Below are 17787 nucleotides of genomic sequence, written 5' to 3'. Positions count from 1 at the left end.
TCATTTAAAAAAAAAGGGGGGGGGGATGGGTACAAGTGACTTATTTATATCTAAGTAGTAAGTCCGGTGCTAAGTTATCAATTCAGGACACTTTTGATGATAATCTCCCCTCCCATATTAATGGGTGGAAGTTTGTCGTTATCTATCTCGAGTTTGAATAATGGAGCTTCACCTTTATAATTAAAATCCAATAATTAACTTTTATCAGTTTGTAAAGTCGGCTTAATATTAATTTACATTCGAGCTAAGATAATTATTCTAATATAGTTTCATTCTTGGTAGTTTTTAAAGGTAAAACAGTAAAACACAAGTGTTTTAAAACTCTTACCATAACATTTACTTTCTAATTAAAAAAAAAAAAGTTGCCGAGGTCTTTTCTTTCTCTTTTTTTTTTTTAATGTTTTCATCTAATGAAAGGATAGTTAGTTCGTTGGTTTTCTTTTAATAATCGTGTAAAGACATTGTGAATTATTAATGTAATCAACTTTGTTACATTAAAAAAAAAATCGCCGCAGCTTTCTTTTTTTAAATGTTTTGCAAAAAAAAAAAAAAAAATGTTACGTCCTAAATTAGTAGATGAAAAAATGAACGAATCTCTTAGGTGTCTCCATCTGCACAGTGACGAATATTAAAACAGCGTCAACTTTTTTACATTAACAAAAAAAATCGCTGTAGCTTTCTTTTTTTTTTTTTTTTTTAATAAAAATATCGTCGCACCGAGCGTCCTAAATTATGAGATGAAAAAAAAATGAACGAATCTCTTAGTAAACGAGTTATCTCCCCTCTGCACAGTGACAAAATGTTAAAAAAAAAAGAAGAAAAAAGCGACTCTTAAACTGCATGTGTGTATCTCACACACAATTGTTCATGAATTATGTCCCTTGTTTTTTTTTCTCTACATTCTAAACTAAAAAAACAAAAACAAATACCATTAAATAACATTGAAATTTTTTTAAAAAATGTGTATAAAACATGAAATATTATGTATATTCGTAATATTTCTTTTTACATTAGATACGAAAAGTTAAAAATCTAACCGGTTTTCTGGGGATTTCCTTAAATTTTAATCTTTCAGGCTTTGAACTGCTCAGTTGCTCTTGACAGTATTTCATAAGGAACGTTTCTTAATTAACACCGGTAATTCTTCCAGCTATTAGCTACGATGGATTCCTAACATTTGTTTATTTTCTTTGATGAATTAAATAAAAAATAAGTTCGTATTAAATTGAACAATAAAACGAGAACATTGTTTGCAACGTTTTTATTATTAAAAAGCGTATGTCATCTTCACAAGGTATGTAAAAGAATTTATAACTCGATATTTTTAACAAGAAAACTTGGGTTTACTGTACACATAGATTCGAAAAAGTTGTCAAAAAACAAATATATAACAAATAAATGTTATCAAAGGCAAGATAAGTTACTTTTCTACCAAATTGGATATATTTTTCGTGTTTTTATTCAATTTAACATGTTTTTTCAGCTCGAAAACCATAGTGTTTACCGATGTATTGGAAAATTCAAGATGGCGTCTGATTCTCTCTTTAACACGGTAAGTTTGGGAAAAGGTATTATAAATAAAAAACCGGATAAAATATGTTAAAAACTCGCTCAATATATGTTACCGTGACATAGGTTGACATATATTCGGCGGGTTTTTAATAGTATTTTGTATAGTTTTTTATTTATAACACCTTTTTCCAAACTTACGGTGTTAAAGAGGGTGTGAGACGCCATCTTGAATTTTCGAATACATCGGTAAATACTGTATGTTTTTCGAGCTGAATAAATATGTTACATTGAATAAAAACACAAAAAAATATATCCAGTTAGGTAGAAAAATAACTTATCTTGCCCTTGATAACATTTATTTGTTATATATTTGTTTTTTGACAACTTTTTCGAATCGATGTGTACAGTAATACAAACCCGAAAACTTCAAGACCGGTGTTTATTTTTTGTGTTGTTTCAAAGTATTTTAGAAACGCCATTGAGGCTTGTCCAGAATTCACCCTAAAAAAAATGATAATAAAAGATAAAGATCGGAGCTTGCTAAGATAGAGTCGGCTGATCATTTTTTTTTTTTAACTCCAAACAACAATACTTACTTAATTGTCATGTCGAAGAAAAATGGCGAAAATTCATCGAATAGAAATACTATTGTATTTTTAGTGAAAAAATAAATAAATAAATAAAAATGAAAAATAATCTATCACTATCAGCTAAAGCAAAACATCAGGGGTCTACGTTCCAACCTTCCAGAGGTTCAAACTTAATTACAAGAGACTAAACCAGACCTATTATTCATAAGCGAAACCAGCATTGGACTGACTATTTCTCTAGATGAGTTCATAATTAAAGGATACTAACTTAACTTCTAAATCTAGGCACCGCCAAAACGGGGGGGGGGGGCAGGTAAGTACTTTTTGACGGACCATCTTTTTAAAAATCTATCAAAAATTAGGTAATTATCCGATCAATACGAAATTTTCAGCGATTATTAAGAGAAGAATGAACTTTATAACAGTGTACTTATTTTTCATAAACGATATTTATATATATACTTTTTTTTGCTTACAACCTCCCCCCCCTTGTTTTGAGGGGGTACAAATATGCTTAAAATAACCATCTGAAACTGAACACAACATATTGTGTTGTTGTAAGGGACAGGATTATAGATTAAAAAAAAAAAATTATTTGCATACCTTATTTTGACGTCTAAATATCAGAACTTCGATTGTGTTTAATTATCCCGCTTTTGAGGTTTGAAGTGTGAAATTCGGTGAATATGTTAAGTAAAATAATTAATTTAAGTTAAGCAAAACAAAAAAAAAAATTTTTTAATATTTATACGAAAAAAGCCATTTTAAAATCTTTGATAAATAAATCAACAATTTTTTTTTAGCGAGCCGAATAATGCATGACCATTATTAAACAGGGCATGCTTTGAAGAATCGATACAAAAAAAAATTCGCTAAATATTGTGCCCTTTATGTTAAAAATAGCATTTTTTCGATCCCGTTTGAAAACGTTTGACGCCTTTCGACTACAGTGAACCAAACGCGCTGAAATATTTTTTTTTTTATTCTGCTTTAAATTGCCTCCCCCCATTTTGGGGAGCCTGGCCACCACACACATACACATTAAAAACCAAACTCATACAAATGGTCACCCATCTGGTACTGGCCAGCCTCAGCGTTAATAATACATTGAAATTTTCGTCACTGAAAAATAGGTTTTTTCTGGCCTGTTTGGTCTTCCATAGTTTGCTTTTTATTAAACACAAATGTAAACATTGTCGATCTGGACTCTAGGTCGACGCGAAATAACTGGTTGCCTATATGAATAAGTGGAATTATTTGAAATCCAGGTACTTATATTATAATATTTTTGTATATTCTCATAGAAAATCATCTTAAATCTTAGACAACAAATAAATAAATTAATTGGTTCAAAAACCTTTTCTTTTTTTTTTTAAATATTTACGTACGTTTTTTGTGCAAGACAAAAAATGCCAATTGTTAACTTTTTGGGAAAATTTAACATATAAAATTTAATTCAAAATAGTAGAAAAAGTTTTACATTATTCTGTTTTCTATATGATAAAATTCAGGGTTTTATCTTTCTGGAAAAAAAAAGTTACTCAGAAATAATGGATTTTAATAAATGTAATTTCGTTTTAAAAAACGACAACAACTTGATTTTTCGGCCATTTTTGGTGGTGCCTATCTAAATCTGATCTCCAAGATCGCCATGGGCATGGAATATGTGCCTATATTAAGGATGGCTTTCCATGCGGTAGGGACATCTCCAGAGAAGATCCTAACTTACCCTATATGTGCTTCCGGGTTGCACTTGCTCACACTACTGCGTTTATATTTGTTCTCTATCGCCCCCACAACAGCGTTACTATTTTTAAAAGCATATCCGAGACAATTGACTACGTCCTATCTGCTTATCACAATGTGGAATGGTTAACCCACTCAAACAAGACAGGTGATGAGAGGAGGTTCTGTTACGATTTCTCTATTGCTTATGAACTCACTCAGTTTGTTCACAAACCCACCCTTATACTGACGGCCAGTATGCAAATCTCCTAGACCTTTTTCTTACAACTTGCACTGAGCTATGTTCATCTTCCGTTCTGTCTCCACTTGTATCTTCTGACCACTCTGTTGTATCAGTTAAGATAAAAATGAAATGTAATAAGTCCTCAGACGTACCTCTCCATCATACAGTATATCGATACACTAAGGCTGACTGCGATAGCTTCCGTACATTTATATCAGATCGACCTTTGCATTCCATGTTTAAAATAGATGTGTCCTCTATAGTATCAGACCTAATGGAATGGTTAATTGTTGGTATAGACCGTTTCATACCCTTGAAAAAGTTCATGCAAAAACCTAACAGCCAGCCATGGTTCTCTCCAGAATGTTCTGCTGCCATCACGCACAGAAATCACTTTTTCCAATGTAATAGATGTACTGAGACTAAAGTTGCTTTCGGGACTGCCAGCAACCATTGTAAAAAAATAATAAAGAATACGAGAGAATTGTATGTTCAGTTCATTAAGCCCAAAGTAGCTGAGCAGCAGCTTGGTTTCCACCAGTTTTGGCAAATAGCAAACAGAATCCTGAACAAAAGCATGTGCTCTATCCCAACTATCATCAATGGACCTGAGGTAATCTCGTCAGCATCAGACAAAGCCAAACTCTTGGTGCTAATGCACTTACTGATCCGTGCTATTTTTTAAATCGTATTTCCAAGTTTAATTAAAGTTTTATGATATGTTTTTTATTCAATTGTAAGATTAAAGTACAGAATAGGTGCAAAACACCCCCCCCCATCTAAAGAATGGCTTTTTAAATAATAACATTATTATTTCAGCATGGATCAATAAGTGCATGAATACCAAACTCTTTGCCAAGAACGTTCCAGCTAATTCTACCCTTTGCGACCAAGGCCGCCAACCCCCAGTATTTCCTTCTGTATCAGAAAACATGCTATGTGATATACAAATATCTGTACGTGATGTTGCCAAGCTAATCAAAAACCTGGATTCCAGTAAAGCAACTGGCCCTGACAGCATTCCAATTATAGTGCTCAAAAAGCGCCCATACTTACAAAGTTATTTAAGTGTTGTCTTAAGGAGAAATGCTTCCCAACACCTTGGAAAATCTCATCAGTATGCCCTGTATTTAAGAATTCAGGTGATCTGTCATTTCCCTCTCAGTACAGGCCAATAAATCTGTGTGTCATGAGTAAGTTGCTGGAATCTGTGTTAAATAGAGAAGTAGTCAACCATCTCAGCAAAAAAAACCTTCTTAGTGACGTGCAATATGGTTTCCGTTCTGCTAGATCTACAGCAGATGTGCTTACAGTTATATCTCATAGGATTAGTGAATCTCGACAGAGGCTTCCTTTCTCGGGCAATTGCTATTGACAAATCAAAGACCTTTGATAAAGTATAACATAAAGGTCTACTTCACAAGATCTCCAGCTACGATATAGGTTGAAATGTCTTCTCAGTTATTAAATCATTTCTCTCTGATAGGTTCATAAGAGTAGTGGTTGATGGGCAGAAATCAGAAGCTCACAGTATTAATGCTGGAGTCCCTCAGGGGTTTATCCTGGCCCCAACTCTCTTCCTGATCTATATTAATGATCTTCCAAATAACATCCTTACATCATTCGTAGACATTAATGATGATGACACTACTATCCATGGTAGCACATCTAAGATCGTAAACGACCAAGTTCTCTGATTCTCTCTCCTCTGATCGAGGAAGTGGTACAATGGGGAAAGAGGTGGCTGGTTACTTTTAATGCATCTAAAACCAAGCTTGTCCAATCGAAGACATACTAGTAAAACTTGCGGAGTATGGACTGTTTTACACTTGTTGTAAATATGAAAAATTCTCAAGAACTTGTTTACATTGGACTTGAAGACAACCATATTGTAGTCAGCGGGAAAGCAGGAAAACAGAAGACAGTTCCACAGGTGTGCAGTTCTAAGAAAAAAACTTTGTTCATGGAATTTATGTTTAGGTTTAGGCACAGATAAAGAGTGGGGGGAATTATTGATATTGTTTTCAGCTAGACGAGTGTTTCTTGTGAAAGTTTGGCGAGGGGGGGGGCATAGATTGGAGCTCAGTCAGGCACTTGCCATGAAATTAACGATAAAGCAGAGACAAACTTGCAACATTTTTTCTGTAAGAAAGAGGTTGCAGGCAAGAGAAAAGGACATCCCTATGAGGCTACGAAGTCTATTTTGCACTTTATCAAGGCAGGATAAGTCCTTTCTAGCAGCTCTTGCCCAGATATGGTAACAGTACTCCATCCTTGGACGTACCTGGCTCTTATATAGGTAGAGAATTGCATCAGCAGTGAGATATCTACTGAATCGATAGAAGGATCCCACCATTTTTCCAGCGGCCTTGGCTATGGATTTAATGTATATGTTCCATTTAAGATCAGGAGTAAAGGTCAAGCCCAAAAGCTTGTTAAAAAATGAGGCCTCCCCAAGATGAGAGCCATTCATTTCAATTGATGTCAGATGGGGATCAGAACGCTGATTATGTAAAGATAAAAGCTTGGTTTTAGATGCATTAAAAGTAACCAGCCACTTCTTTCCCCAGTGTACTACCTGCTCAAAATCAGAGAAGAGAGAATCGGAGAGAACTTGGTCATTTATGGTCTTAGATGTACTATGTACTATGTCATCAGCATAAATGTCTACAAATGATGTAAGGATGTTATTTGGGAGATCATTAATGTAGATCGGGAAGAGAGTTGGGCCCAGGATGAACCCCTGATGAACTCCTGATGGACTCCTGCATTAATATTGTGAGCTTCTGATTTTTACCCATCTACCACTACTCTTTTGAACCTACTAGAGAGCTTTTTTTTTAATTGTGCCCTCCAAAAACGAAAGTAATCGAAAGAATAACATTCAACAATCATACTTTTTATGTATATGAAAAAAAAAAAAAAATTTTATACATAAAAATAAAATTTTATCAACAAAAACAAAATAATTTAATTTTTAAACGAAAAAAGTCAATGTGGGGTTTTGGTATTTTTTTTTTCATAAGTCCAACTCACCGTTCACATTAGAAATATCAACTTTTATAGATTTTTGGGTATGTTTACAAGAAATAAACACCTCAACCTCCCCATGTTAAGAACGGCTTTCAGAATAAACCTCCCCCTAACCTTGTCAGCATACCCGAAAACCGATAAAAGTTGACATGTCAATGTGAACAATGAGTCGGACATGGGTCATTCCATGGCCAATTATCCAGAAAAATGGGATTATTAAACCGATATCCCCAGATCTGGCTTTGCACTGAAGATAAACAATATAGGAACTAAGAAATCCTGAAAATTTGGGCACAAAACTCTAAGCCGTTTCTGATTTAGAGCATTTTTGTTTTGGTGTTTGTCACATAATGTGACGCCCGGGCGACAATTTTGCAATATCATTTCTTTGAATATTTTCTGATTGAAAGATCATATGGCTCTGAAACTTCACCCAGGTAAGATTTTTGACCCAAGGAATCCAAAAATGGCATCAGATTTTCTAAAAAAAAAAATGAAGCTTTATAGAGATATTAAGGGTTTTTTTATTTTTTTCACATGTGCCCCAAAATCAAATAAAAAAAAGTGTGTGGCTGGCATGGTAACGCATTACTTTTTTCATATATTTTTTTAGACACAATAAATTGTCTTTGGACCAAAAATAGTTAAAACTTCTTGTTTCATTCACTCGCAGTTTCTGTTGAAAGTCAGGTATATTTTTGATGATGAAAAATATTCCCTACCCCTATTGGATGTGATAATCAATTTAGACATGTGTTAAACTTATGTCACATCTTAATATTGGAATAAATTTGGAAGTAAGCCAGATACTGAAACAGTTAAGTTCTGGTAGCAATTTCAACAACCTAGCCATCTTCAAGATTAGTTGATGAGGGTTGGAAACACCAAGCTTGATAAAAGTATGCTTCTTTTTATAAGAAGCCGTTTTATAAGAAACCAGTAATAGGATGGTAAAAATATTATGAAACTTCTAGTACTATCTCAAGCCAATAATTTTGATTAAGAAACTTCTCGAGAAACTTTTTAACCCTTTAAAGACTTTGGGCGGTCATTTTGACGCAACTTTTTAAAATTTTGTTTATATTTTCCTGAAAACGTGATTTTTTTTCTCTCTGATTTTCTATATAGCTTCCTGAATATTTCTAACCTATCATAAAGTGTCAAAAAATCAAATTTACAAAATAATTTTTCTCCAGGGGTGTCCTTGAGAGTAACCCCTATCAAATTTTTCAGAAATTCCAAAATAATAAAAGTGACCTAAAATGATCAAAATACACAATTTTATTTCTTTTCATGATGGGATACTCAAAACTATGTGGAATCTATCTGAAAGCATAAAACTGTTGATTATAGTAGCAAAACTTAACAAAAAAAAAAAACGGTTTTCCTGAAAATCAGCATTTTTTTTAAAATCGCAAGATTTCTTGAACATACTTCTTGAAATCACTGCACATTAACAAAATGCAGAGCACGGCTAATTTTTGTTGATATGTGACCTAAGAAGGTTAAGGAACGCAAAGGATATAAAAATGTTTCAATTTCTTGTGTTTTGTGGGGTTTATACACATTCTTAAATTCTGGGTTAAGTCCCCCCCCCCCCAAGTCCAGTGCACTCCGGAAAAAACATGGTTTTGTGAAGGTTAAGAAACCAATCCTACATTACCGTATTGGCTCCCGTAAAAAAGTGAGGTGCTAATGCAAAGAGTGATCCGCGTTATTTTTTAAAATCATATTTCCAAGTTTAATTAAAGTTTTATGATATCTTTTTTTATTCAATTGTATTGTTAAAGTACAGAATAGGTACAAAACACCCTCCCCTCCCCATGTTAAGAATGGCTTTTTAGATAATAACGTTATTATTTCAGCACAGATCAATAAGTGCATGAGTACCAAAAGTGAAAATGACATATTTGTATGAGGAAGCCCCAAATATTCACACCTACACTTTACCTTACAAAATACCTTACGAATATCCTTAAACTACATTTCCAGAGTTCTTGACAAATTTGATCAGGAAACTAATTAAGACACTTTTGGAACTATGTATCAGAAATTAAGAAACTTCTTGTACTAGGAGGCCAACTCATGTTTCTTATTAAAAAAAAGCATGTAAGCAAAATGTAGTGCAACTAGGTCCTTATTTTCTTTTTTACCTTTCTTCAGAAAACTGGATTACTTGCGAGGCTTTGTCCATTGATATTCTAGGATTACTTACGAGGCTTGCTTCATTGGTGTCAACTCAATTTGAGTGTCACAAGTTTCATTGTAATCGGGCCAAGGGACTTGAGAATCTATCAGACTTGGAGCAAGGAATTATTGAGACATTGTTGTAGAGAGTTGGACTGAAGGAAACTGAAGGTGAATTATCAACCATTTGCTTCCATCACAAACAATATTTCCAAAATATTGTTTGCTTAGCTAAACGACCAATATCTTTGCAGATGGCAAAAATCTGGAGGCAAGAGGGTATAATGTAACACCAGATCACTTTGTTGTCAGTGCACAAAAAAATATGTGAGTCTGACTGTTGGTGACACAATGGATTCAGACTATGAACCTGTGAGTTCTGTGAAAACTTCACAAAAACCTTGAATGCAAGACTCGTATCCATGGATGTTTCCCCTGTAGTTCTGTACAGTGTTGCTTCTCATAGCCGTGTTCATAGCATCAAAAGGAAGTTAGAACAAACTGTTGAAACATTCAAAAGTGACATGTCCATGGTGATAAAGTTAGCGTTGGTGAACTGACTGTGCAGAATTAATGCCCAGTGAAACAGACATTAAAGAAAAAGCAGCAGAATTGGATTGATTATATTATCTGATGAAAGAGAAGTTAAAGAGCACTTCAACTCCTGATCAAATCCAAATCATGACACTTTCTCCTGAATTCTGGATTCGTGAATACAACTCCAAATTCTTCAAGGTGTTTGAGTATGTTGTTCGAACTGCCAGGGAACTGACAAATAGTATTTTGTCAAAATCTAACTCGATTTGTTTTTTTCCTGGAGACAGTCAACGTGATAATATAAATGTATAAGACTGATGAATACAGCCGCCAAATACCAGGCAAAAAGGACTTTGTTAGTATAGAAAACGGTGTTCGCAACCAAAAACGCTTGATAGTGTGTAATTTGCATGAACTTTATGTTGTAAGTGGTGTTTTTTAGCTGCATCTACACATTCTGTTCTGTGACATCAGAATTCAAAACGTCTTGTCGATGTCGTATAAAATCAAAATCCTAAAAATGCGTCTGTACGCATATCATCTCTGCATACACTATCCTAAATAAAAAAAATAATTATATTTTGGACCAATCAGAAAACTTTTAAAATTTATTTGAAATGGTCCTTCTGGAAGCTACCCAAACACTTTAAAAGCCAGAATTTTCTTTAATAAACCAATGGAACCCAGTTGATCCGAGTTTGTGGATCGGTGTCTTTGGGCACCTCGCTGTGGGTGCGCAACATGTCTCTCCACTCGTGCGCACAAACATTGACGAACACAAAGACACACACTACTCATCACATTATTATATGCAAATCTATAAACTTTATTTATTGAAATTCCAATCTTTTTCACTAAACTCCAATTCTAATACAAAATCAAATGAACATTGATTCTTATAAGTAACTATCAATGAATTATAATTTATTTAATTGAACAGAGAAGTTTTCATCATGATTTTCGTAACCTCTGAAACTCACGGCTCTTAATTCGTAAAGACTTTTCTGCATTTTCTGTACTGAAAATTTTCATTCTAAGTGCAAGTCTAAAAAACATTGGCAGTTTCAGAAACTATTTAGAGCTAACTAGGTGAGAGGTCTGGCGTTGCTCAGTAATGAATGGGTATAAACTAATGTTTCACACTTTCAATACTTGTATTGTCTTCAACATCAATAAAATCACCCATTTTTTAATCAAATCGGTTGATTGGATTCTCTAGTCAGTGATTCACTACAGTGCATCAGGAGGAAGCTTCACATGCCTCCTTGCAGTGATATAATCCACTTTCAAAATCTTATTGAAAAAATAACTTTTAAAATCCTATTAAAAATAACTGTCAAAATTCTATTAAAAATAAATTTCAAAATTCTATTAAAAATAACTTTTAAACTCATATTGAAAAAAATAACTTTCAAAATCCTATTGAAAAAAATAACTTTCAAAATCCTATTGAAAAAAAATAACTTTCAAAATCCTATTTAAAAAATACCTTTCAAAATCCTATTTAAAAAATACCTTTCAAAATCCTATTTAAAAAAAAACCTTTTAAAATCATATTGAAAAAAATAACTTTCAAAATCCCATTAAAAAATAACTTTCAAAATCCTATTAACCCAAAAAGATGAAAAAGAAAATCCTATTAAAAAATAACTTACAAAATCTTATTGAAAAATCCATTAAAAAATAGTAATATTTAAATGCCATTGGCAAAAATAACTTTCAAAATCTCATTGAAAAAAATAGTAACTTTAAAAATCTTATTGAAAAAAAATAGTAACTTTCAAAATCCTATTAAAAAAGCTGTTTATGCAGTATAACAAGTTTTCAAACAAATGCATTTCAGGTGAAAACACTATTATGTACTAACATATCATGTAGAAATTAATATAAATGGCAAAAATTATGACAAATGATTTAGCAGAAGATGTGGCAGATCAATATTTTAGGGAAAAATTATAGAGACGACAGTCGGACATTTTCTATTTTTTTAATGACAGGTTTTAAGGAAAGAAATCCAAATTTCATCTAATTACAAACAATAATTATAATAATTTTGTATGTTCTAATATAGAAGAGTTATATCTCTTCCATATTAGAACATACAAAATTATTATAATTATTGTTTGTAATTGGATGAACTTTGGATCATTTCTGTGTATATATATTTGAAAAGAGGTTACTTTATTGCTAATCGCCTGAGGCACCCCTACTACAGAATACCAACAGAGTTGCTTATTATGCATTTTTGTGGCCTAGAATGCATTGACTTTTCATCTGCACTTTCAAACCTTGTGTCACATCTTCCTGCAATGGAAGAGAGGTAAGCACCATTTTAAAGCTGTCTTTTTTTTTTTTTTTTTTTTTTTTTGCAACTATTAATCTTGTGCAACATCTTCAGTTCCGATTTTGTCTTTCTGTCTTTTCAAGAATTTCATTCACGTACAAACCCTTTTGGCACACTTCAAATGTCTTCCCATGGTTACATGATGAGAAACAGGCCCTTATTTTCAAATAACTCTCAAATGTGCTTCCCTCAGAACTCCATGAATATGATGGGCTCATCTAAACTGATGAGTGAAACTGGATTTAACCTGGTGAGTGTTTTGATTTTTCTTTTTTCTTAAGGTTTAAAATGTTGAATAATTTGCGATATTAAGGAGGCAATGATTTATTTATTTATTCACGCAAACCACAGTGCCCGACGATATCCCAGCAATTGCGCAAATGGATGAGATAAAACTACCAAGGATAACATTTCCACGGGCAAATATGATCAATGGTTTAAAAAAATGCAGTCATATTATATATACTGGATTTGTATTATATGGTAAAAAGAAAGGAACAACTAAAACACCAGTCAACAAAAACAATCGAACAAAATGTATGAGGAAATTTTTATTTTTTTTATTAATTTATTTTTACTTTTATTACATTTTTTCCAATTGTACCTATTTACTATGCCTCCCCACGGGACAGAGTTAGACACCAGGGTCGTTTTTTAACGTGGAGAAAAGGTACAAAAATAAAAATTGTCTCAGTCGTGAAGGATTTCTCCTCCACAGAAAGAGAACAAGAAATAGAAGTGCAGCATCTGAAGAACAGATACTACACTTTGATATTTTCCATTTCTAATATGTGTGTGTGTATGTGTGTGTGTGCATATAATCTGAATGTTTTCAAAGTCGGTGTTGTCATTTTACTTTTACTTTTTACTTGGAAAATTGTGTGTACCATCCCTAGAGGGGGGGAGGGGTGTCCATCATCATGCTAGGTTTGGGCATGATCGGTCTAGTGGTGTGGGCTGTAGGAAAGTTGTATACACACACACACACACGAATGCTACTACTTTATATATTGCGCATATTTAGGCAACATTTTTTTCATTTAAACAGACATTGTTAAAGACAAAAGAAAGCTTTTTTTTAATACATTTTTTTATTTTTTTCAATTTTTCGTATTATCTTTTTTTGTATATACGTCGAAGGTATGAATGTAGGGTCCAAGCATTTTTTTCTTCTCAATATATATATATCAATATATATATATATATATATATATATATGTGTGTGTGTGTGTGTGCTTGTCACAGAATGTCATACTCCAAAAATCATGTAAATTGATCAAGTATTTTTTTTTAGTAGAAAATAACACAATTTTTAGCAATTTGAATAGTAAATTGTATTCAATACAAGGCTGGTTTTGATCTCAATAGTTATCTCCCCTTATTTATGAATAATGGCTGCTAAAAAAAATAATCTCTAAAAATAATAAAATTTAATTTTCTTAATTTAAAAAAAAAACTACTTAATGCATTTATGTGAATTTTGGAATATGACATCTTTGTTCTATGATGGGTACATGCATCATAAAATTTGGCAGCTTTTTTAATGAACATTCCCTCTAAAATAAAGAAAATTTTCACTTGAATGAAAGCTGTCATTATATGAAAACTAGCATGTAAAATACACATAAATATTATATTTTAATTCATACAGAAACTGAGATATGTAATTACATTGAAAGCGTTGCCAGGGCTGCTGCAAAGAAGGTGGGCTCTCTCTACTGTGCTAGAAAACTACTAACACCCGAAAGTATCCTGTACCTCTATAAGGCAACCATTCGCCCATGTATGGAGTATTGCTGTCACATTTGGGCTGGTGCATCAGCTACTAGTCTCTCACTCCTAAACAAGGTTCAAAAGAGAGTCGCAAATCTGATAGGCCCGGAACTGGCATCTAAGCTTCAGCCTCTGTCCCATCGACGTAATGTTGCATCCCTCTGCCTGTTCTACAAGTATTTTAATAATGGTGAATGCTTTGGCGAACTGCAGACACTTGTGCCCCCACGACGTAGATACCCTCGACAAACCCGACAGGCAGCTAAATCCCACCCCTACACAGTAGTGATCCCTATATGTAAAAGATCTTTCTACTCCAGTAGTTTCTTCCCCAGAACCGCTAAACTCTGGAATTCCATTCCATTCCAGGCCACCGCTTCCCCCAACTGTACTGACATGCAGAAGTTCAAGTGTAACGTGAACCGACATCTTGCTGCCCAAATCCCAACATAGTACTCCAGTAGTTGTTGCCCCTGATAGTAGCCCCCTATACCAAAGTGGCAATGTGCCTTGTTTGGGATGAAAATGTAATTAAAAAAAAAAAGAAAAAAAAATTTTTTAATTTAAAAAAAAAAAAAAAAAAAGTGCGATTATTGTTTTTTTTCCCCCTTTTTTGTAAGAAAAAAATAAAAAATACTCAAGCTGAAATCGAAACCAAAACCTAAAGACAGTAAGTCAAGTATGATAAGCATTAGGCCAGCTTGACACGATCTTTAAAAAGTGTTTTCAAACCTACTTATTCTTAACATAAGTAATCTGTCATGTGAACCATTCGTGCATGTGCATTCGTGAAACACTTGATAAACATAGAAAAAAATTCAATGAACCCCCCACCCCCACCTCTCCACATACCAATTTTTAAATTTTGACCCCTTAGCAACCCTTTTTTTTTCTGGATGAAAACCGATCCAAAAGTTTTCCACATGTCTGAATATGCTATATAGCAAATTTCAAGTCTGTAGATCAAAACTTCATTGAGTATATAGGTTGAGAAGCGTCCTCATACACATGCACATTCTCGCTTTTATAGATATACTAGCCTGGCTACCCAGCGTTGCCTGGGAGCAGAGAGGTGGTATACCAAGGCTATTGAGCAATCAACTCCCTAAAAAAGAAAATAAATAAATTGTTTCAGTTAAAATAGCAGCGAGTACCCGTGCAAGCGCAAAAAAAAAAAGTAGCCGCAGTAACCAGGCTCAAACCTGTAACGCAAAAGATGAAAGGGAAGTGATAAAAGCAAAGGCATTAGTCGTTTTTCCCATGGCGAGTTGATGACGTCACGATGGGTCGAAATAACGTCTTTTAAACATGTTAAGATTACTAGGTGTACGACTTGCAAAAATTTTGATGCAAAAAGTTTCCACTCCTTGCAAGAAACAGCACAGAATTAATGTTTTTGGCCAATTTTTAGATATTTTTCTTCCGAGAGATTGATCTTTCTAATGATACCAATTTTGTCATAGTCCGATTCGTCTGTCAAAAGTTTCTGGTAGACATACAAACACACACAGACACACACACACACACAAACTAACACACATTTTCCCTTTTTATATATTAGATATATACATAGATGATAGTCGGATAAGGTATAAATTGTATATTTCTGTTTTCTTTTGTTTGTAACAAAGTTTTGGAATACGAATCCAATGCTAGGTCCACTACCCATGACTGGAGTCCAGAAAGAAGTGTTGACCTTCCCATCGTCAGTACTCTACCCTCCTCCATCTGGTAAGTACATCTCTGACGAATAACCTTAATGAACGAGTGGCCACCAAGATAGTTACTAGCGCCTGTACGATGGCTTCTATTTTCTACAACCTTTTTTTTAACTAAAGAGACATTGCTAGTCTTTCTCTGCTCTATCTCTGTTTTCATCTTGAATGTTATTCTCACGTTTTGGCCGATGTAACCTCCTTGTTCAGCTACATCTTGTCAAACTCACGAAACTGTACAGAATTGCAAATATAACCCTTATATCTACACAGGATTAAAGGTTCAATCCTCAGTGCGGATGATGCTAAAATTATCAACGTTGTTAAAGTTGTCCGTTGTTAGAGTGCTTTGAATAAGTTGTCAGACTTTTTTCGTATGGGCACTTTTGTTGATAGTACACACATGAAACTCTAGTCTCCTTCGAAGTAATCTCCTCTGGCTGCAATGCACTTGTTTTTTTTTTTTTTGTTTCTTTTTTTTATTCAATTTTCACCCCAAACAAGGCACAGTGCCACTTTGAAGCAGGGGCTACTATCAGGGACTTAATTAGCGGGGTCATTATGAAGGGAGATGAGTAGAAAGATGTTTGTTAACATTACACTTGAACTTCTGCATATCATTGCAGTTGGGAAAGCAGAATCCCGGAAGGGAGTTCCAAAGACCCGCAGTTCTGGGGAAGAAATTATTGGAGCAAAAGGCTTTCTTGCACCTAGGGATCTCTACTGTAAAGGGATGAGATTTAGTAGCTTGTCGTGTTTGTCAGGGGTAGTTACGTCGGGGAGGTACAAGTGTTTGCAGTTCGTCAGAGCATTCACCATTAAAGTATTTGTAGAACAGGCAGAGGGATGCAACATCTCGTCGATGGGACAGAGGCTGAAGCCTAGATGACAGTTCAGGACCTATCAGGTCGGTGACTCTCTTTTGAACCCTGTCCAGGAACGAGAGACAAGCAGCAGATGTACCAGCCCAAATGTGACAACAGTACTCCATACATGAGCGAATGGTTGCCTTGTAGAGGTATAGGATACTGTCAGGCATAAGTAGTTTTCTAGCACAGTAGAGGGAGCCAACCTTCCTTGCAGCAGCCTTAGCAATGCTCTCAATGTATCTATTCCAGTTCATATTCCCTGTAAACGTTAGGCCGAGGAGTTTAAAAGAAGTACTTTCAGGCAATGTGTTCTTGGCCATTGCTATTGATGGTAGAGAAGGTTTCTTGTAGTTATTGAAGGAAACAAGCTTAGTCTTAGCAGCATTGAATGTGACCAACCATTTTTGTCCCCATTCCACTACGGATTGGAGGTCATCCTCTAGTGTTTCTGCCATTTCCTTGGATATGTGTTCATGTTGTACCATTCCAACAACTTCTGGAAGGCTCCATGGAAGTCCTCTTGTGTGAGCGTGTTAATGACCCTCGTCACAGCCTGTTTTTTCTCATTGTCTCATTACGACTGCCTCTAAGGTTTTCCTTCAACTTGGGAAATATTTTTTAAAAAAAGGGAGCAAGGTCTGTACTATAGGGAGGGTTAGGAACAGTCTTGATGCCCATCTTGGTCAAATAATCTGTCATGACAATGTCTCTCTTCTGATCTTCTTATGGACACCCTTGTGACAAGCTTCACACAAATCTTCCGCATCGTCAGTTCCTTGCATATAATTGTGTACCAGTTCCCACACTGACATCAAACCGTGCACTTATTGTCTCTATGGACACACGACGGTCCTTATCCATGAAATTCTTTATTTGGCCAATCAACTCTGGTGTTCTGACTTCCTTACTTCTCATCTCTCATCATCTCTCACAGACTCCCTGCCTTCCTTGAATCTCTTATGCCACTAAAAAACTATTGCTCAATTCATGCAAGATAGTCCAAAAGCAGCCTGAAGCATCCCATACGTTTCTGTGGCATTTTTTCCAACTTTAAAACAGAATTTTATTGTATATCGTTCTTCTAAAATGTTCTCATGTTCAGATTGCATTTGTGAAAATCAGGCTTTAGTAAGGTGTATTCCAATTCCTGCTGTAGCTGTTCATTTGAACCTGAAATCATAAAAATTGGTCAATCATCTCATAAGAACTGAATTTTCAAGTCTACGACAATTTTAAATGCAAATGTACGAAAAAGTCT

The 17787-nt window shown here is 34.4% G+C and overlaps 1 protein-coding gene across 2 annotated transcripts in view; it reads left to right on the top strand.

The window, feature by feature from the left end:
- The first annotated feature begins 1129 nt into the window (after positions 1–1129).
- LOC145297768 (ecto-NOX disulfide-thiol exchanger 1-like) overlaps positions 1130–17787 on the top strand; it is a 70360-nt gene continuing 53702 nt past the window's right edge. For both annotated transcript variants that reach the window (XM_080144013.1, XM_080144011.1), the window contains exons 1-3: positions 1130–1294; positions 12256–12422; positions 15577–15676. In XM_080144013.1, the coding sequence (XP_080000139.1) occupies positions 1279–1294; positions 12256–12422; positions 15577–15676 (283 nt within the window). In that variant the 5' untranslated portion in view covers positions 1130–1278. The remainder of the gene's footprint in view (positions 1295–12255; positions 12423–15576; positions 15677–17787) is intronic.

Source organism: Euprymna scolopes, chromosome 18 (genome assembly GCF_053919585.1).
Source record: "Euprymna scolopes isolate OS-2025 chromosome 18, ASM5391958v1, whole genome shotgun sequence".
NCBI lineage: Eukaryota > Metazoa > Mollusca > Cephalopoda > Sepiida > Sepiolidae > Euprymna > Euprymna scolopes.
This window is presented reverse-complemented; position numbering and strand designations above follow the sequence as displayed.